The sequence below is a fragment of the Watersipora subatra genome, chromosome 3 (genome assembly GCF_963576615.1).
Source record: "Watersipora subatra chromosome 3, tzWatSuba1.1, whole genome shotgun sequence".
Classification (NCBI taxonomy): domain Eukaryota; kingdom Metazoa; phylum Bryozoa; class Gymnolaemata; order Cheilostomatida; family Watersiporidae; genus Watersipora; species Watersipora subatra.
The window spans coordinates 61,998,801-62,018,699 of record NC_088710.1 but is presented as its reverse complement, the minus strand read 5'-3'; the positions used below and the strand labels follow the sequence as shown (position 1 = coordinate 62,018,699).

The 19,899-nt window shown below is 36.4% G+C and overlaps 2 protein-coding genes across 3 annotated transcripts; one reads left to right on the top strand and one right to left on the bottom strand.

Annotated features, from left to right (window-relative positions):
• Window positions 1-672: 672 nt before the first annotated feature.
• On the top strand, window positions 673-14,949 carry LOC137390831 (laminin subunit alpha-1-like). The gene is made up of 12 exons (XM_068077147.1): window positions 673-794; window positions 2,228-2,389; window positions 4,310-4,919; window positions 5,393-5,673; window positions 8,726-8,893; window positions 9,408-9,620; window positions 10,454-10,688; window positions 10,795-10,920; window positions 12,242-12,413; window positions 12,498-12,631; window positions 13,823-14,048; window positions 14,162-14,949. The coding sequence occupies exons 1-12, from the start codon at window positions 673-675 to the stop codon at window positions 14,296-14,298; spliced, it is 2,586 nt and encodes an 861-aa protein (XP_067933248.1). The 3' UTR covers window positions 14,299-14,949.
• On the bottom strand, window positions 14,874-19,818 carry LOC137390241 (UPF0489 protein C5orf22 homolog). Of its 2 annotated transcripts, XM_068076561.1 has the most exons (10): window positions 19,536-19,818; window positions 19,360-19,430; window positions 19,103-19,164; window positions 18,773-18,898; window positions 18,195-18,368; window positions 17,909-18,007; window positions 17,445-17,658; window positions 16,778-16,925; window positions 16,418-16,573; window positions 14,874-15,186 (listed from the first exon to the last, which is right to left on the bottom strand). In XM_068076561.1, the coding sequence occupies exons 1-10, from the start codon at window positions 19,706-19,708 to the stop codon at window positions 14,874-14,876; spliced, it is 1,536 nt and encodes a 511-aa protein (XP_067932662.1). In that variant the 5' UTR covers window positions 19,709-19,818. The 2 variants fall into 2 exon arrangements, with proteins under 2 accessions (XP_067932662.1, XP_067932663.1); XM_068076562.1 differs by lacking the exon at window positions 18,773-18,898.
• Window positions 19,819-19,899: the final 81 nt, after the last annotated feature.

Below are 19,899 nucleotides of genomic sequence, written 5' to 3'. Positions count from 1 at the left end.
AACCTATTCACACATCCTCCTATCATCTGGCACTGTATAATTTTTAGTTGGTTCAAACTTTCCATGTACTGTTCCATTTGTACTGTATCTGTTCTCTAATTACTCATTTCAAGGTAAGTTCATATGAGGTGTTTGTATGTGTCTTTGCTTCATCTCAAACTTGATCTCTCTTGATCTCAAATTCTTCAGCTCATTCGGTTTGGTCATTTATTTTTCACATCTCTGGTTTTATTATTTAAGCAAGCTGTATGTTATACTCTCGTTTACTTGCATTATAGTGAGAGAGACACAGGATGCACTTCAACAAGTTGGCAACACATCAGATAGACTAGGATCTCTGGAGCAGGATAACGATCAACGGATCGCTGGCATTGAGCAGAAACTTTCTAGTTTGGAAGCGTCTCTTACTCGCCTCAACTTCTGGACAACAAAACAAAGAACGCCCATAAAATTGCATGGCAATCAGACTTTGCAGTACAATGTGACTGTTGCCGGAAAGATGATGTTTGAGGTCGGCATCATAGATTTCATTGTCGCCATATCTCTGTAGTATTGGGTTTGGGTATTTCTATTACAATGTAGCCTGTGCTACAGGTGTTGCTGGAATTCAGGCTTCCGCACCTCTCAGAGCAAATCCTGATGTCTGTAAGATCAACAAATGGTCAGACTGAGATGGTGCTGTTGGTTGCTGGTGGCATTTTAGACCTGCAGGTACGCAGCAACAGAGATGGGAATGTGCTGAGCAGTAAGATGTCCATTTTGGCTGGAGTATGGACTAGAGCTGTAATTACCAGGTTAGTGTCATACACCAGACAGTACTTGATAGCTGTGATTACCTAGTAGATATCTTGTACTATATCAGTACTTGATAATATTCTAGCTGTTCTGTCATCCTTTAACTCTTTGGAATCTAGTCTTGTATATAGAAGCAGGACTCCTGGTCCCAGACAGTATTACAGACTTCCTTGTAACTTTAATTAACATTAAAGTTACAGTAATTTACTTTAATTAAATTTAATTAATATTTAAGTTAATTAAAATTAAAACGAATCGTGGTATTTTAAGTCTTTCACAGTTAATTAAAGTTAATTAACTGTGAAAGGACTTGAAATACCACGATTCATTTTCAACTGAATACCATCTTGAAGCTTCAAGGTTGTAGAACTCAATGAATAAAAAACAGAAATCAAGTAGAGTAAATTTCTTTTACAATAATTTAAAGATGTGCTGTTCAGAAGTAACTGAGGAAACATAATGATTGCAGTACACCAAGTCTGATAGAGTGTGTATATTTGTTATGACAAGAAAAATACATAGTTTTAGTGTAAAGCTCTTGTTGCTGAAGAGAACCTATCTAACTTTGTCTATTTTTAATCCTTCATTACTAAGAATTTCAATCAGTGTGTCATTAGAAACTGATGTTCTGTAGGCAGCCATGTTTTTATTTCTCCATTAGTTGGAGAAATAAAAACATGGTTAGGAGTACTTTCAGTATTTTGGCAATCTTAAAAACTAATAGTCTAATTGACTAGAAACTGAAGAATTATACTGAAAACATATTACACATAAAGTTACCAGACTTTTGTAATCCTACAAAAACCGGCAGCATGAAAAAACAAAGAAAACTACTCAGCCGAGTTTACTCCGCTGTAGGATAAACTGAGAAAACAACTTCCAAATTGTCTCAGGTCCAAGCCTTAATGTGTGAATCTCTTCTTCTTGAGTGTAATTAGTAAGCGACTAAGACCATAAGTATTAAAGTAGGTTTGTATCATGTTCATGATATATTTCAGTTTAACCATTTCATGCTTCACATTTAAAAGATAACACGACTCTACTTTTGTTAGATTGTGTATGGTTGGAAATTCATGATTAAAAATTATCATAACTTTTTTTATCAGACATGTTTGCTGTTTGGGATTTTGTTTACTACTTGTAACTGCTGTCTATAACCATATGTAAAAGTCTGACAATATATTACATACTGTTTTTATTTTAACACAATTGAATAGAGATTGTCAGCGCAAAGTCTCTTTATGTAATCTGTGATATGTTTGACAGAAACTTGGAGCTTTGTTCTTGTTCAACTCACGTTTCTTACAAAGACACTTAGGCTAAAATCAATCATATACTCTTGACCTTTAACCTACTAGAAGGTCGGTAAGCTTGTGTGACTTCATCATGCACTGACAAAAACTTCTTCAGTACATATATACTCTTGTTGCAGTTACAAGGGCAACATATCTTTTGTGGTGACAAACTTAGAAGGCTTGGCAATTCCTGTGTCGGATTCAATTGCTGCTAATCATGAAGAGCAAACGGATGGCCTATTTAATGGCAATGTAGAACTGGTACTAGGAGGGTTCAATAACAGTATGTTGAGTAAAGGGTAAGTCCTTACATTGGTAAGTTCTTACATTGGTAAGTCCTTACCTTGGTACGTGTCAATGTTTAATATGTAGCTGATCTTAGAAGACAGGGCAGCGCTCAGAGTATTTGCAAGCCGGCAAAGAGAGTGTTTGGCCGTTTAGCAGATACTGTCCTTAACACCGTGGTGCGCTTTGAATGAGTTGTTTACATCATGTCTTGATGTTCATATAATGTAAGGTGGTCTTTCACAAGGCAGGCTAAAAATCGTTAGTTAGCTCTCAAAAGGTGGACTCAAAAGTGTTTCTCACACAAGGTCGATTAGTAGGCAATTAACCTCGAAAGTATAAAGTCACATTAAGCTAATTCAAGCAAGTTAAATTCACTTGAAGTTAACTTTCAAAGGGTTTATTTATTTGATGTTAACTCTCAGAAGGTTTATTTATTTGATTTTAACTCTCAAAAGGTTTATTTATTTGGTGTTAACTCTCAAAAGGTTTATTTATTTTATGTTAACTCTCAAAGGGTTTATTTATTTGATTTTAACTCTCAAAAGGTTTATTTATTTGATGTTAACTCTCCAAAGGTTTATTTATTTGATGTTAACTCTCAAAAGGTTTATTCATTTGATGTTAACTCTCAAAAGGTTTATTTATTTAATGTTAACTTTCCAAAAGTTTATTTATTTGATGTTAACTCTCCAAAGGTTTATTTATTTAATGTTAACTCTCAAAAGGTTTATTCATTTGATGTTAACTCTCAAAAGGTTTATTTATTTGATGTTAACTCTCAAAAGGTTTATTTATTTGATGTTAACTCTCAAAAGGTTTATTCATTTGTTGTTAACTCTCAAAAGGTTTATTTATTTGATGTTAACTCTCAGGTTTATTCACTTCAAATTGACTCACATGTAGAGTTGTCTCATGCAAAATACTCTCACTGTTAGTCAACTGACATGAGACACACTGTGAGAGAGTTTTGCAATAATTGTACATGCATCCTTTACTATATTTGTTGTTTCAAGTAGAAATAATGCATTAGCTATAACATCCAGCTGCATGTAATTCATACAACTTCACTCCATAAGGTTCAGTAACTCTATAAGACCAAAACATCTGTTGTTATCATGCTATGTGGATGCACTGAAGGCATGAGTCATATGCTGTTATCATACCATGTGAATGCACTGAAGGTATGAGTCATAAGCTGTTATCATGCTATGTGGATGCACAGAAGGTATGAGTCATAAGCTGTTATCATGCTATGTGGATGCACTGATGGTATAAGACATAAGCTGTTATCATGCTATGTGGATGCACTGATGGTTGAGTCACAAGCTGTTATCATACCATGTGGATGCACTGAAGGCATGAGTCATATGCTGTTATTATACTATGTGCATACACTGAAGGTATGAGTCATAAGCTGTTATCATGCTATGTGGATGCACTGATGGTATGAGACATAAACTGTTATCATGCTATGTGGATGCACTGATGGTATGAGTCATAAGCTGTTATCATCCTATGTGGATGCACAGAAGGTATGAGTCATATGCTGTTATCATACCATGTGGATGCACTAATGGAATGTGTCATATGCTGTTATCATACCATGTGGATGCACTAATGGCATGTGTCATATGCTGTTATCATACCATGTGGATGCACTGATGGCATGTGTCATATGCTGTTATCATACCATGTGGATGCACTAATGGCATGAGTCGTATCCTGTTTTATTCTTCACAGAAGATCAGACTAAGCATGAAGCTAGCTTCAGTGCCTTCCTGCAGCATTGTACATGTACATTTACGCAGTTTGGTTGTCATTTTTTGCTGAACTTTATGGATTTAGGTTTAGCAATAATTTGTCCTGCGTGCATAAAAACTGATTATGGTATGGCAGTATACTACGTTTTTCACTGTTACATTTCATTTTAGGACGCAATTTGATGGATGTATTCACCTATTGAAGATCAATTCTTCACCACAAGATTTGAATGCAGTCAGTTTGGACATGAGTTGCTGTCATCCTGTTGCTGAAACTACGACTTTTCAAGCTTTTTCGATGAATGGATTTGGTTATGCCTATTTAGACATTGCCCAAGAATTTTTATCAAACGTTTCCTTCAGTCTGTCCTTGAGATCCTACTCCTACTATGGGGACATCATATCGCTCATAGGCACTGACAACTCAAGCCTTGTGACTCTGAGGCTAGTCGACGGAAGAATTCAACTAAGTACTCATACATCCGCATCAGTCAGTCTCCATAGATATAACATCGGACTGTGGGTGGACATCACTTGTTCAGCCAATCATACCTCCTTGAGTTGCTTTATATTGAGCGATTCCACATCTGACTCACTTAATTTCTCAGTCTCAGCTCAACTGGCGGCTATCATGGTTGCTCAAGTTCTACTAGGGACTGAGGCTAACAATGCGGATAGATTTGCAGGGTGTGTTGCTAACCTGACAGTGAATCAATTATTGGTGGATCCATGGCTAGATGTGAACAGCTTTAGAGGCCTGTTGCCATACTGCCCCAATGAGGTAAGATAACTCTGCCTAGTTTTATCTCTGAACAAGATTATCTTTGACCAGTAATCACTTATACTTGTTATAAATGATCTGAAATTATACAGATGTGGAGAGATAATAAGTTTAACTTTAGTCCACCAGAGAATACTTTTATAAATTTTTAAGACTGACTTCTAGAAGCTTCCTAGTTGTTACTATATGGCATATGTAAGAGCAAAAGGCGTGCAACCTCATTCACATAACCATTTTGTCGCCAGTTGTTTATTCACCAGCCTTTTCTCAAGGTAAAGAACCTTACTAGTGAAGTTTGCTATTGTAATATGGGATAGAAATGTACTCCTGCTTAGAGATATTGCAACAACCTTCAGCTGCATTCTCTTCTCCTGTTACAGTAACTTCTAGAACCTTCTAGAACTTTCTAGAACCTTCTAGAACATCAAATGTAAATTTATTTTATGCTCTTTTATTCTATTTTATGAATCTAGGTTGAAGAAGGCTTGAGTCTAGAAGCCAACACTCTTCTGATCTCTCATCAATTGCTGACTGCTGTCGACATCTTCAACGTGTCTGCTGAGGTTACGTTCCTTGAGGCATCAGGCTCTGTGTTGTCTCTGTCCTCACAAGATTTCAGTTTTGAGCTGGGAGTCATTTCATTTTACCCGGCTGTATGGCTCAATATTAGCGAGGTTGAACACACTGTCCTGCTATCTTCTGCCATTCTGGACTCTCAATTTCACATTCTTACGGTGGTTCTAAATGGAACAAGGTATACCACAGTTGCACCATACATATTTCTTGCCAATTTTATTTAGTGTTTGTTAAACTAAGTGTTTTAGCAGTTTATTTAAAGGCACATGAAGACTTGATATATGGTTAAATTATGTTGGTAAATTACTTATTCATTTAATGTTAGAAATAAACTCCGTTTAAAATTTGTTTGAAAATTTATCTGCAACTTGAATATAAAACTGGCATTTTCATTTTATTTTTTAGCTATTAGAAAGCAATTAAGAGTTGTACATGAAGTAGTGCTTTTAAATGTTAATCCTGAATTATAAAAGTTGTACTGTAGCTGTACCAGGTTATGTCTAAGGGTGTGCGTCTACGGGTGCAATAGGACTAGACACAATTCTTTGTGGTTGAATAGGTTATTTTATTATGCGTGCCAGTTCTTGGTATGCACCGTGAAAGCTAAAATAAAAGTCGTAATGTTAAGAGCAAAATACGTAAAATCGGCAAGAATGCGATAAGAGATACGTTTATAAAAAAAAGATTAGTAATTACCTTTTGCCCTTTAATGTTCTGGTACGGCTAGGTTTATGTTAGTTTATAATCATGTATGAGTTGTCTCGCCGTAGTGGTTTCTAACTAATAGAGAAAACAGATTTTAAGAAATATTAATACGCAAATAATTCAAGTTGGTTAAAAAGAAAAACGACAAAATCAGAAATTGGATAAATATTAAATGGTAAATACCTTGTACTTAAGAATAGAGTGGTATAGTTGTCCAATACACGGTATATTAACTCAACCAAACTACAGAGACCGGTGTGACCAACTGATCTGCACTAGATGAAAAGCGTAGGTAATCCTAAGCCGTTCTGCATGACTAACTGAGAAAACGGCACTAAAACTATCGGTCGATACCGCCCCGTGACCGGACGCATCGCAACGGCGAAAACGCACCCCAGCCAAATAGTTTCACTGCACCACTCACACGCATTGACTCAGCATTGTTAGTTTCGTTAAGGCATAAATTAACGAAGTTAAATATAAGGGTTAGTCCAATATAAAAGGCTGTCCTTTACATGTACTTTCAAAATGTTATTTGGTGATGGCTTAACTATTCTAGTCTGAGAATAGTTGAGACATCAAGTGGCCTTTGGTAGAGCCTGCAGTAGCACAATTACCAGCATGTATTCAAATGGCCCTGCTCTGCGCAGGATTTATTATTAACCTCAAGTTTGCCCTTTTATTCGCTAAAGCAGTTTGCTTATACGAGACGCTGTTGATATTTCATTTAAATTTGTTAATTTTGACGAATTAATTAATATGCCATCAATATCAGCTTTCCATAATCTATATATATTTCTCAAAGTTTGTGTTTATGCGTGTCTGTGTGTCTATCTATAGCTATTGAAATCTTGAAATAATAAATCCGCATTGCAGAAGATGTGATCCCGGACTCTCCCGTTCACCAGCCCGGTGCTCTACTAAGTTAGCTACACGAGCTTAATAGATTCGCTAAGCGATATATGTCGCTATATGAGAGCGAATACTCTACCGCTTTAAAGCACATAAATTACATAATTTTTTTATTGTATATTTCAATACATCAGAGTCTTGGCTTTCGAATGAGCTATTGTTTGCCATGGTGAGACAGACATTGGTTGGTGTTTATAGGATTTCCCCAGAGCTCTACCGCGAAAAAGTTTACTGGCATAGTCTCGAAAATTGTGACGTCACAATTCTCATATTCATTGTTGTGTGCTCTTACCGCTTATTTATCAACTACGAAAGTAACAATAATGACGCTAGTGGCAGGCGAAGGTAGGACAACTCCAGAGAACGAATGAAGATGACAAAGGAATCGGTGTCATTAGTTCTCCATGTACATATTATTTCTATGATAAGTACCTCAGACTCCAAGAACCATACTATATTTTCCCGATGATATTATGCACTAGCTCTTTATTTTTAATGCAATGTTAAGGGTGACGACTGAGACTAATTAATTTCAAGCATTGCGTGATCTCATAAAAGTGCGATTGACATTTAGTCCTAGGGCCACGCAACCGCAGTTCATAATTTAATCGATGTGATTTCATTACCTTTATCAACGACAGTATAATTATTTATTGAAGCATAATTAACTCAGAACATGTGTTTGTATTGGTCGGGCATTAGCACGATCGTGGGCATTGTTGATTATCTAGAATCTTAGTTTATTATTAGCGCTCTCCGGGTTTAACAGCACCGAATGTCACAGAAAAACGCAGCCTCAATGGCAGTGAAAGGGATCGACGACCTAAGGCTAAATGAGAATTATGACGCCACATTTTGAGTACCTGAACCAAGTGGTTTTTTTTGCAGGACGTACTTTTGTCACCCTGTTTTTCACAGTTCTATTATTCTTTGTGTATTGAATATAGGCTCATTCGAAAGCCAAGACGCTGATGTATTGAAATATATAATAAAAAAATTATGTAATTTATGTGCTTTAAGTCATGACGCAGGGTTATTGCTTAACGTCACGGGAAGCTGGTAGCTCTTATTAGTAAGCTTACTCAAATTATCCATTGGCAATGTGCCAGCCTAATAGCAAGTGGCAGGCAACTCTCATCTCTCATTGTTTATAAGCTGATTTTTAATACCCAGGCATCGCCGGGTAGCACAGCTAGTGTTCATATAATTGTTGAATAGTTACTATTCTGCTCATGACAATGTAAAATTATTCCAATAATATTTTGGTTTCTATATTCTTTGGTAAGTCCTGGTACCCACCGTCAAGTCTGTATTGAAAAGGGCAGTTAACTAAAAGTGCTATTTACTCTTAATAGTCTGATGAGATTTGTGTACCACCCTACTATTAGCTGTTTTATCAACAGAGCATTGCATCTTTTGTCTGCGTACAAAAGTGCAAGCCATTCCGTTTTCAGCCATATTGTCAGCCATATTGTCTACTCTGCATATAATGAGAAAATATCCAATGTGAAGGTTAAGTTAATGTTTGCTGCTGGGTGTCATCATGTTAGACAGGCTAGATATAGTATCAACATACATCCTTAGACTATCCTAAACACATGATGTAATTACAGGATCCTTATCAGCCTTGATAGGCAAGTACATGTGGAGCAGAGGCTAGATCGACATGTGCAGTTTGCTGAAGTTAATACCACCTGGCTGATGCAGCTTGGAGACTACGGCTCAACACATATGCCATCAGGTTTCACTGGCGGACTACGACAGCTGTATCTCAATTCTCGGTAGGCTTCTCTAGTCATGTATTGTACCTGTAGCTGCAGCACTCTATACATGTAATAATAGCCTGAACTACTTTATGTAACGATTTTTAGATCCTATTTCCTGTGCATTGCTGCTATAAAGTAACTCTCTAATACACGGTTGATGGCGAAGGCTACACATTTTACAAGCTGAATGTATGATTAATATAGAATAAATTGCATATAAAACTGAACATAAATAATAAAGTAATGGGTCACAGTAGTAGTTTATATATACATGTATATATATACAATGTCACGAATTTTTTATAACAAATTAATAATTGTATTAAAAAAGCCAAGTATATGCACAGGTCATATTCAATTGCACCCTTTAGGCGCATTGAAATAATTTGGTTCTAAATTTTTTTCATGCCTCTCACTAATTTTGTAACAAGGCTCTTGCCAGCAAACCTCTCTGTCTAACCCAGTGATACTCACTGCAACCACCTGCTCTTCATGTCACCAAGTTTAACTGCTTGTTGCCATTTGATAGGCTGATACCGCTTGCCTCCACCTCCATATACACCTACCAATACTTGGCATCGCTGAATGGAGTTATCCTTCCTCAGCTTACCAGAACCTCACAGGTTGACTGCCCAACACCAGTTCCATCCCAGTTCTCGCCTATTGGCCTTAGGTTCGGGGATCAGTCTGGCAGTTATGCTCTCTTTAGCTTAGCAAACACCAGTGACATTTTGAACACGAGGTGAGATGAGAAGCATTACTGACCTGTGAGATATAACTATTAACTGTAACAGCAGTTGACTAGTGACTACAATATAAGGTATTCTAGCTTGCTCCAGCTGCCTTAGCGCTGTTGTGCACAATTGGGGCAGCATTCTCACTAGTATATGATATGATTCTACTTTAAATTTTAATGTACACACCTCTTAATGTATGTACTCCCCACAGCAACTGCTCTGGTTTATCTATAGTTCAGAGTTTAACTCTTAGACTTAGTAGAGAGACATAAAACTCTATTATTAGATTTAATAGAGAGACATAAAACTCTAATTTTAGATTTGGTAGAGAGACATAAAACTCAATTACTAGATTTAGTAGAGAAACATAGAACTCTATTTTTAGATTTAGTAGAGAGACATAGAACTATTTTTAGACTTAGTAGAGAGACATAAAACTCTATCATTAGATTTAGTAGAGAGACATAAAACTCTATCATTAGATTTAGTAGAGAGACATAAAACTCTATCATTAGATTTAGTAGAGAGACATAAAACTCTATCATTAGATTTAGTAGAGAGACATAAAACTCTATCATTAGATTTAGTAGAGAGACATAAAACTATATTTCTAGATTCAGTAGAGAGACATAAAACTATATTTCTAGATTCAGTAGAGAGACATAAAACTCAATTACTAGATTTAGTAGAGAAACATAAAACTCTATTTTTAGATTTAGTAGAGAGACATAGAACTATTTTTAGATTTAGTAGAGAGACATAAAACTTTATTTTTTGATTTATTAGAGGCATAAGACTCTATTTTTAGATTAAGTAGAGACATAAGACTCTATTGTAGACTTGCTGTCAGACTGCGGTTCAGAGCTGTTGCTCCTGAAGGCCTCCTCTTCTATGTGTCAGATGAGCAGGCGTCTCCAACACAGTGGATGGCTGTGCTTCTAGTCAGCGGCCACCTTCGTTTAACCATGCAGACCAGCAACCTCCACTCAGACAGCTTCATGTCTCATCGTAGATACGCTGATGGTAACTGGTACACGCTGACCATCATCCGCTACCACAACTTTGCTGCCTTGGTGAGGACTCTGTCTAGTGTCTACTTTTTATCACTTTTAATTTTAGCACCTTCTGACCTCTTGCTGACTTAAATTGATTCAGTCTTTATTGAAAGTATTCTTGTAGGTTATCGACGGAGATGATTACGCTAACAATGGTCAAGATTCAGCTGGTAGATCTTATCTCAATATCGGCAGCCCAGTATTCGTTGGTGGATTTCCTAGTGAGCTCAGAGAAAGCCTGCCACCTGCCGTACGTGTCTTAGTGTCTTCATGTCTCACTGTAATCTCTCAACTGTTTCCAAGTGTATTGTAAAAGCTCTCGTCCAAGCACAATACTCCTGCTCAGGTTTTGCTGAGTTTACTTGGAAGTCATTCATATAGCCAAGATGTACATGCTGTCTGTAACTTGATGTACATTCTGCCTGTAACTTGATGTACACGCTGTCCGTAACTTGATGTACACGCTGTCTGTAACTTGATGTACACGCTGTCTGTAACTTGATGTACACGCTGTCTGTAACTTGATGTACACGCTGTCTGTAACTTGATGTACATTCTGCCTGTAACTTGATGTACATGCTGTCTGTAACTTGATGTACATTCTGCCTGTAACTTGATGTACATGCTGTCTGTAACTTGATGTACACGCTGTCTGTAACTTGATGTACACGCTGTCTGTAACTTGATGTACACGCTGTCTGTAACTTGATGTACACGCTGTCTGTAACTTGATGTACATTCTGCCTGTAACTTGATGTACACGCTGTTCGTAACTTGATGTACATGCTGTCTGTAACTTGATGTACATTCTGCCTGTAACTTGATGTACATGCTGTCTGTAACTCGATGTACACGCTGTCTGTAACTTGATATACATGCTGTCTGTAACTTGTTGCTATTTGTCGCTTACAAAGTCCATACATGCATAAATAAATTTTTTCCACTCTGTACTCATATCGTGACTAAAAATTCTCTTCAAAGCAAATAGGCTTATGCAAATTATCTTCAGGTAATGAGATGTAGTTTGAGAACTTGTTCCCAGGTAATTGCAATTGCGGCTGTTTTGTCAATTTCGTGTTCGTTTTCTCGTAAATTGATTCTAATTGAGTTTATTGTACAGTAATTTATCATTTTGTGCAGTGAGTCAGGACTGTGAGATAGAAATTCATGAAACATCTCTTATAAACTCACTTTTTCAATAATCGTACACAATCTCCTCTTTTCTTCAAATTCATTGGACTATTTTGAGGGCCTTTAAGACACATGATGAAAGGTCTCACCAGCAATTTGCACTTTTAAACTTTACAACACACAGCGGTAACAAGAAAACGGTGAACAGCTGCAACTGCTATAACAATGGAAGAATCTCACTCAGCCATAGTACGAGAGAGGCTTATGTATTTCGTGTATTTCAGTTTTTTATTTTTTGTTACTCATTTTCTTCAATTTTCTATTGTTTTAATGAATATTTTTGTCCTGCAAAGTACTGAAGCCGTAAAAGCTGAACTGCGCAGTAGCAAGGTACATGTATTGCCGTATGATTCTTCAGCTGCCTTTTATAATAATTGTAGGTGAATGCTGACTCTTTCCACGGATGTATAGACTATGTGGTATTCAACTCATTCTCCACCGAAGAGATCATTTTCAATCTAACCAGCCCTGACAAAGCCTATAGAACCAGACCATGCTATGAGGACATAGAAGATAGCTTTCAGATAGTGGGCGCGGGATTTATTCACTTAGGTAAAACTGTACTGATGATGCGGTACTCATCTTCACTGTATATCTATAGCATTGGGTCTACCTCTTTAGGCTGTCCTTTTACAGCTTCGGGGTTGCGCGTATCAAATGATGAAGGATTGACGTTGAGCATGAGGCTACGCAGCAGACAGGAAGTGTATTCAGTTATGACAGTGTTGGATCATTCACAATATGCAACTCTTTTTGTCAACAAGTCTGAGGTAGGTACACCTCAAATAGTTCATCTGTTGGAGTTGGCAAATGTCCAATTTACTCAAACTTGTTTAGGAAGAGTTGTTGGCTCTTACACTGACTTGCGACATGACACAATGTTGCTGCTAGGTAGCTATGAGAGGTACAATAGCTACAAGCAGAATGCAAAACAAAAAACTTGCTTGAAGCATACAATGCTTACATGAATCATATACATAACACTTTCAGATATACACACAAAAATTAATTTTTCTAACAATATTCGCAAATAATACTAGCTGATGGTCACCTCAGATGACTCCCACTATCGTCTTTAGCTGTATGTGTAACCTAAAAATCTTACAGTATCAGAGGTTGTAATATCAACTGTTCTATATGTCTATGCACCTCGTAGGATCAGCAGTAGCTGGTTGACAAGCCCAAACACTTTACACGATCAAAATCATTAATAATAACTAGTCTCCGCCCCACTTCCTCATAAAACTCCGAGTTTCCGCAATAGTTACATAGTGGCGGTAGAAAATTTCTTGATCGATGTTGTCTTGGGAAAACTGATTGATTCATAACTTCGTTGGGCAAGATGATACATAGCATGTTTTACCTTTTAATGTCATTGCTTCTTTCTAAAAAGTTTAGAAATTAGAAACCTGGTTTAATAACAAGTTTTTTTGAAACTAATACTGTTGACAACCTTGATAGGACATAACTTACATTGTTTGATCTCATAAGGAGAACGTTAATAAAATAGAAGGAACAATTTTCTCACCGGTAAATACGAGAGTGTGTAATGAACTCTGTTAGACTATCCAATATGCTGTAGTTGATATGAGACTGTGTAATGAACTCTGTTAGACCCCTCGATGTGCTTGAGGTATTTCGTAAGTGAAATTGGAAGGTTTGTGGCAAAACAAATGATCATCTTCATTATGTATGACAATCAAATTACCTTATATTTACATATGCTTGAAAATAACTTGTTGGTATCATAACTTGGCGGTATCATAACTTGGCGGTATCATAACTTGTTGGTATCATAACTTGGCGGTATCATAACTTAAAATAAAATAACTTGTTGGCATATCGTGAATTGCTCGTTTATCTCGCCATATAATAAACCCAAAGGTATACCCAACTACATGTAATGGCTATATAATTCGTGTCCTTCAAGTAGTTACATATTTATTAGTTTGTACTTGTAGATTGGTGTGACAATCGCTCATATCAATGGAGGTTCTGAGGAGTTTCGTGTTGACATCAAACAGCCGGATATTTATCAGTGTAATCTATCTGTTGACTCTCTTACTGTGCTGATCTCCGCTAGAAAAGTTCAACTAACCGTCGGAAATGAAATCTATCAATTTATGTTAACCTCTATGGCGCCATTTCAACTCATCAATGCAGAGCTCTACATCGGAGATGTGCCAGGTATGGGCAGCTACACATGTACTGTAGGTAATTGTAAGATGTAGACCTATCATATGCGTAGGTAAGCAATGCATATTGCCAGTGCAGAATTAAGTATATATATATTTTTGCAGATGATATACTGGTCGCTAAAGTTAATACAGAGAGCACAGGCTATGCAATCTGCATGGGCACTATTACACTAAATGGAAAAAGATTCTCTCCAGATGATTTTGTTGCTGTTAGAAATGTTACCCTTGGGTGCTTATGATACAAATAGTGCCTTAAAACAGAATCATTCTAGCATTTGCTACACACATCATCCTTTCGTTTTATACATAATAAATTTTTAGCAATAACCCACTAGTGCTTTTTGCCAGCTTGGATTGAGTGAGCCCAAGCATCTAAAATTCCATTACCAAAGTTATAGCCTCACATTCAGAAAATCATACACCATCAGGAGCTTACCATAGACAATTCATTAGAGGAGAGCAACACGACCTGTTGTATCCAATTGTAGATATAGCAGCTAGTAACAAAAAATCGGAACAGTCAAACTTTAAAATCATAGAAAAAGTTAGGAAGAATACAAAGAATAACAAATAACAAAACAGAAAGTGAACAAGAGTTAAAAATGACTAGAGAAAGGAATGGAGTATATTATATCTCAAATGCTAAGTAACAAGGCTAATACCTTGACCTAGATGCAGCATAAGGTTACGGTCGTATACTATGTTAGAATCTATAAATATCTCAAATGCTAAGTAACAAGGCTAATACCTTGACCTAGATGCAGCATAAGGTTACGGTCGTATACTATGTTAGAATCTATAAATACCTCAAATGCTAAGTAACAAGGCTAATACCTTGACCTAGATGCAGCATAAGGTTACGGTCGTATACTATGTTAGAATCTATAAATTTTTTCTGTAATGACAGTAGTATATTCTCTTCAATTTTCTGTTGGAAACTGCGAGGTGTGAAACCATCCCGATTTGACCGAGCAACAGTGACAAGTTTTACACGATCAAGAGTTATGACTTCCAATATCGAGTCTAAGGTGTCTGTGACAGTATCGATCTCAGCTGTCGTCGGCAGGTGAATTTGGTTATCCATTCCGGGAACATTTATTCCATGACAAACAGCGATAGATTCGTACCTGAAGCAGAAAATTCAAATGGTATATTTACACTGGTAGTTTGTTGACTATTCTATTACTCACTCGACGGAAAGCATTATACCGAGTGTTCAGTTCTCATCCAATGCATAAACAGTTGGAAACATGGAAATGACAAAGAATGAACAAAGCTAACTCTCCTACCGTATTATGAAGCTTACTGATGAATACAAAAGGTAATTCGATAAACCATCTTAAATGCAATATCTACATTAACATACTGTAAAGGTTTGATGAAATATTAGGCATATATAAATATTTATTATTTTTGTTTTGTAACATTATAGTGGAAACTAGAAGCTAATCTACTATTCTATTATTATTCACTCGACGGAAAGCATACCGAGTGTTCAGTTCTCATCCAATGCATAAACAGTTGAAGACATGGAAACTGTAGCCTTAGCAACTAGCTTTAATTTTTTCATTATTTATCATTTTAAAATTTTCATTATTTTGAAAGTTTAAATCAACCATTTAGAGTACTGAGCCCTGCAGTCACTAGCAACTTGATCGTTGATCATCATTATCAACTTTCCTGCCAGTTATTGGTGGCAGTTGGTAGTCCTGTCACAACACCTCAACAATTATATAAACGTTCTGTTCTCACACGTTAGCTAATTTGTCTAACGGCAAGTGCTTGGACAATTTGATGAGTTTTTACGTAATGAATAGTGATTAGGAAGAGTGTAATTGAGTAGCAGTGCCATTGCTGAAACAAAAGTAGTTTTATTTTCAGCAAAACTCTCTACAATATCTACAGCGTGCCCAAAATAACTCGACAATTCTTTTAACCAGTGACACGGGTGAATAACTATTGCAGAATACGGTGACTATAAATACAGAAAAGTTAATTTTTAAAAACAGAAAATCATGATTCAATGTCATCCCCATACTTGCTAAAAACTGAAATAATCCCATGACTAAACACGAGCGAAGCGATTGCTTGGGAGCTTTATGATAAATGCATATGTGCACACAACTCATGAAAGTTTAAAAACAACAAGCACAAGTAAATGCTTATATGGTATCAGCATAGTGAGAAGTTCTAGAACAACATGCAACTTAGCCAATAGGAAAATGTTAAAAGAGTCTAAATAATCACAACAATTTCTATTGGCTTGTCAGCTCATGTGCAATGCGTTTGTAATCATAAGATTATTCCTAGAGCTTGAAAAAAAACAGCGTATCAGTCTATAAAGAAAAGAATGTGTACCTAATTCTCCAGTGCTCTGGTGGTACATTGAGCTTGTACGTCAATGGACTGATGGGCATGCAAAAACCTGTTTGCAATAAATGCTCTATATTTTTCTTGGAGAATTTACTGGACACAAACTGGACAACCTTTTGAAGTTCATCACTCTTAATTGTTCTACAAATGTAAGACTAAGTTATAACATCCCATCAAATTTGGATTGATGAATAGAAGGTAAAAACCATCTCATTAGAAAATGTATGTTTGCTACGAAAAAAGCTAGGAAAGGTATAAATAGTTAGATACGGGCTGTCAAAGAAATGGTACCACGTATGAGTTTTAACATAGTATATCAAGCGCTTGAAATCGCAGAGGACTTACCTTCCACCAATAGGTGTTCGCTCCCTTCCGGTTTCTCTAATAAAACGTTGAATCTTTCGAAAGTCTTCTCGACTGCACTCGTCAGATCCGCACGTGGCCTTGATCATATGAAGTATATTCTCCAGCAGAGAATGGGCTAAACCTTCATCTATACAAAAAATTTAAACAGAAAATCTTTATATAGACTCATTTTTTTGGAAGAAATAAGCTATTTCACCCAGTAACTTACCTGTAGTTTGTACATTATAATTTTATATGGCCGCTGAATAAAAGGAATACAGGAATTTGTCGAATTAAAGCATGTAAGCCACTAATACTGAAAATTGGATTCCACAGGATTCTAATATGCAATGCACAGACAATTTGAATAAGCAAAAATGAGCAGAAAAATCAAATTTATCAACAAAAAAACAATAAAAATCGATTCAAATAAAAAATCTGATTTGAAAAAAAGTCATGTTTTCTTCCGACCCCGGAAATAACAGAGCAGCTACTATAAAACATGTTGGGTACATAGCAAACCCACCTGCAGGGTTTAGGATATAAAACACAGAGGGTACATAGCAAACCCACCTGCAGGGTTTAGGATATAAAACATAGAGGGTACATAGCAAACCCACCTGCAGGGTTTAGGATATAAAACACAAAGGCTACATAGCAAACCCACCTGCAGGGTTTAGGATAGTGAATGTATCAGCAAGTAGATTGTTAAACTGTTCAATTAGTTTAAAATCCACATCTCCAAGCGAATCGGAGCCTTTCATAACTCCAAAGAAATCTTCATCAATATCTAGCATGATAGATGATGGAAGAGTTGATGTTTCCAGCGTTTCAGGAAGACCTGCCGCAGCCATCGACGACTTCATCATATATAATTCAATCTACAGAAATAGTGATACCTCAAATGCATCATTGAGCGCGAGAAAGGTAATGTCAGCTCTCCTTCTTAACCAATACCTAGTTTCGTAGAATTAAAATCTTGCTGATGAATGCGCAAAAAACATGTTATAACCGTTTGCAAAGAGCCTGAAAGTGCAAGAAGCTAATTGATCTGGCATCTTACGCATCAACCAGAGTCATGACAACTTGATACATTGGCCAAAGAATATCACTACCACCTTCTCAACTCACTACTTTATAAGTGTTGCATTGGCCTTTAAAATCCTCAAGCAGGGCGCCTGTCCTATCTGTGAAGTCACACTCGCCCTCGCCCTCTCCCTCGTCAGCCTTCTGCAATATAAGAGTGTTAACGCATATTACAACCAACATTGTCACTGTCCTCAGGTTATTAACTGCGAGGCTACAATATTTTTAATCCATTCATTCACATAATTCATCATGACATAGTCTGTCTTTCAAAAACAACAATAGTGCCAAAATGAGAAAATATTAGCGATCGACAGAATTGCACACTTACATAACAAGCGCAAAAGCCCGATATCAAGCGTCCGTCATGGTAAATATCGTAAAAGCCTAGCTTCATATTCAATTTGTCAATTCCAGAAGCTTCTGTTCCACCAAACCCTGAAACGTTCACCCAATCTGGATAGATCCAGATGATTGTTGAGATCAAATCCTGATAAGCAGCTGCCTTGAAAAAATATAAAATTAATCAAGAATAAAAGGTAAAGTAAATGTTTATGGCAATATAAATTATTTATTTATATTATTTCTCGAGCAAGCTGCGTGTTAGAATTACTACAAACTGGTCCTGATCACAAAAGACAATACCTCAATGAAAGAAAAAATGTCACAGTAGTTGTTGCAAACCTTTACACAATGATTATGTATGGTTAATCAATATACGCATATAATAGTTTCCATTATAATGTCAGACATCACTTTTTATGAAAAAGAAAAACATGATAAATACTCTAGCCAGTAGGCTATAAGGCTATTACACGTATGTAAACATTTGTTACAAAAACAATGCAAACGAATAGCATTCGACGATCCTTGCGCTTCTCGAATGTATCAGGTAGCACGAACACTTACTGTTATGAAAATATCATTGCGCTGCATGAGCAGATGTATTTGTTTGCCCGTTTCAGGTGTCTTGAATTTTGATATAGCTGGATCGTAAGCCAACACACCTGTGTCGGGGTGAGCATCCACGTGAACCTATCAGCAATTTTATAAAACAATTACTTTTTAATTGCACAACATATATGATTCAATTGGGTTTAACATATAGATGTTTAATATATAGATGATTCAATAGGGTTAAACCTACGTGTAGCATCGTAGGTTTAAACATATATTAAACCTACGATGCTACACGTAATATCAATATATATATTCTAAAAATGGATTTTACAGGATTACCAGTATGTTTCCATGGCTAGGAAGAAGGCCTTTATGGGATGCTGCAAACCAGTAAGGAAGCACTACAATATAAAGTATAAAAAAGTTACAAAAATAAACAAAATCAGTCCAAGATTTTATTACAAAAACTTAGTAGACAAGTTTGGTAGTGTTAGCAAATAATAGAGCATAATAATAATAATGCAGAAATTTAGATAGTCATGACAAATAACACTGCATAAAACCAAACAATGCACTCAAATGAGTGAAATGTTTACCTTCGTGATGCTCTTCAACAATTGCAATAGTCAGTGTCTCAGAACTCAGAGATGCAAGCATTTTATCATACCTATTTGAAAGAACATGTATGAATCCATCATCAGAAACCGATTGAGGCATGATTAAGCAAAATATTATGGAAAAACAGGTAATAAGTTCTGTAGAATCCGCTTACCACAATAAAGAGCCATTTTGAAGATTAGTGTAATAAAGGGTAACCAAGAAGCCGACTGATAAGATGACTAACACTTTTGCAACCTTTCGCCATAGGTTTCTTCGGTAAGACATTCTGAGCATGTAGTTGCAACCGCATAAAACCGGTCGTACAAGAATGTTGTAGAAAATCATTGCTTCAATAGCGAATGCCCTACATCGGCAGAAATCAACTGCTCGAATATCGAACAAATTATTCAACTTTCATTATATTATACATGTACATATTTTACGCAGATAGCGCCAGTCCGGGTAGATAGGAGCGAGCCAGAAAGGGTGTGTACAATTTGGTATTGGATGTGTTACAATCTAAATATACAACAGGA

Excerpts from the sequence above, each read along its gene's own strand:
- LOC137390831 (XM_068077147.1), top strand. The coding sequence starts at position 673 with ATGGTGCTGTTGGTTGCTGGTGGCATTTTAGACCTGCAGGTACGCAGC. Across the intron at positions 795-2,227 it reads ACTAGAGCTGTAATTACCAG|TTACAAGGGCAACATATCTT; the intron begins GTTAGTGTCATA and ends CTCTTGTTGCAG. Across the intron at positions 4,920-5,392 it reads TGCCATACTGCCCCAATGAG|GTTGAAGAAGGCTTGAGTCT; the intron begins GTAAGATAACTC and ends TTATGAATCTAG.
- LOC137390241 (XM_068076561.1), bottom strand. The coding sequence starts at position 19,708 with ATGATTTTCTACAACATTCTTGTACGACCGGTTTTATGCGGTTGCAAC. Across the intron at positions 19,165-19,359 it reads TGTTGAAGAGCATCACGAAG|TGCTTCCTTACTGGTTTGCA; the intron begins GTAAACATTTCA and ends TTTATATTGTAG. Across the intron at positions 16,926-17,444 it reads CACTATCCTAAACCCTGCAG|ATGAAGGTTTAGCCCATTCT; the intron begins GTGGGTTTGCTA and ends TTTTTTGTATAG.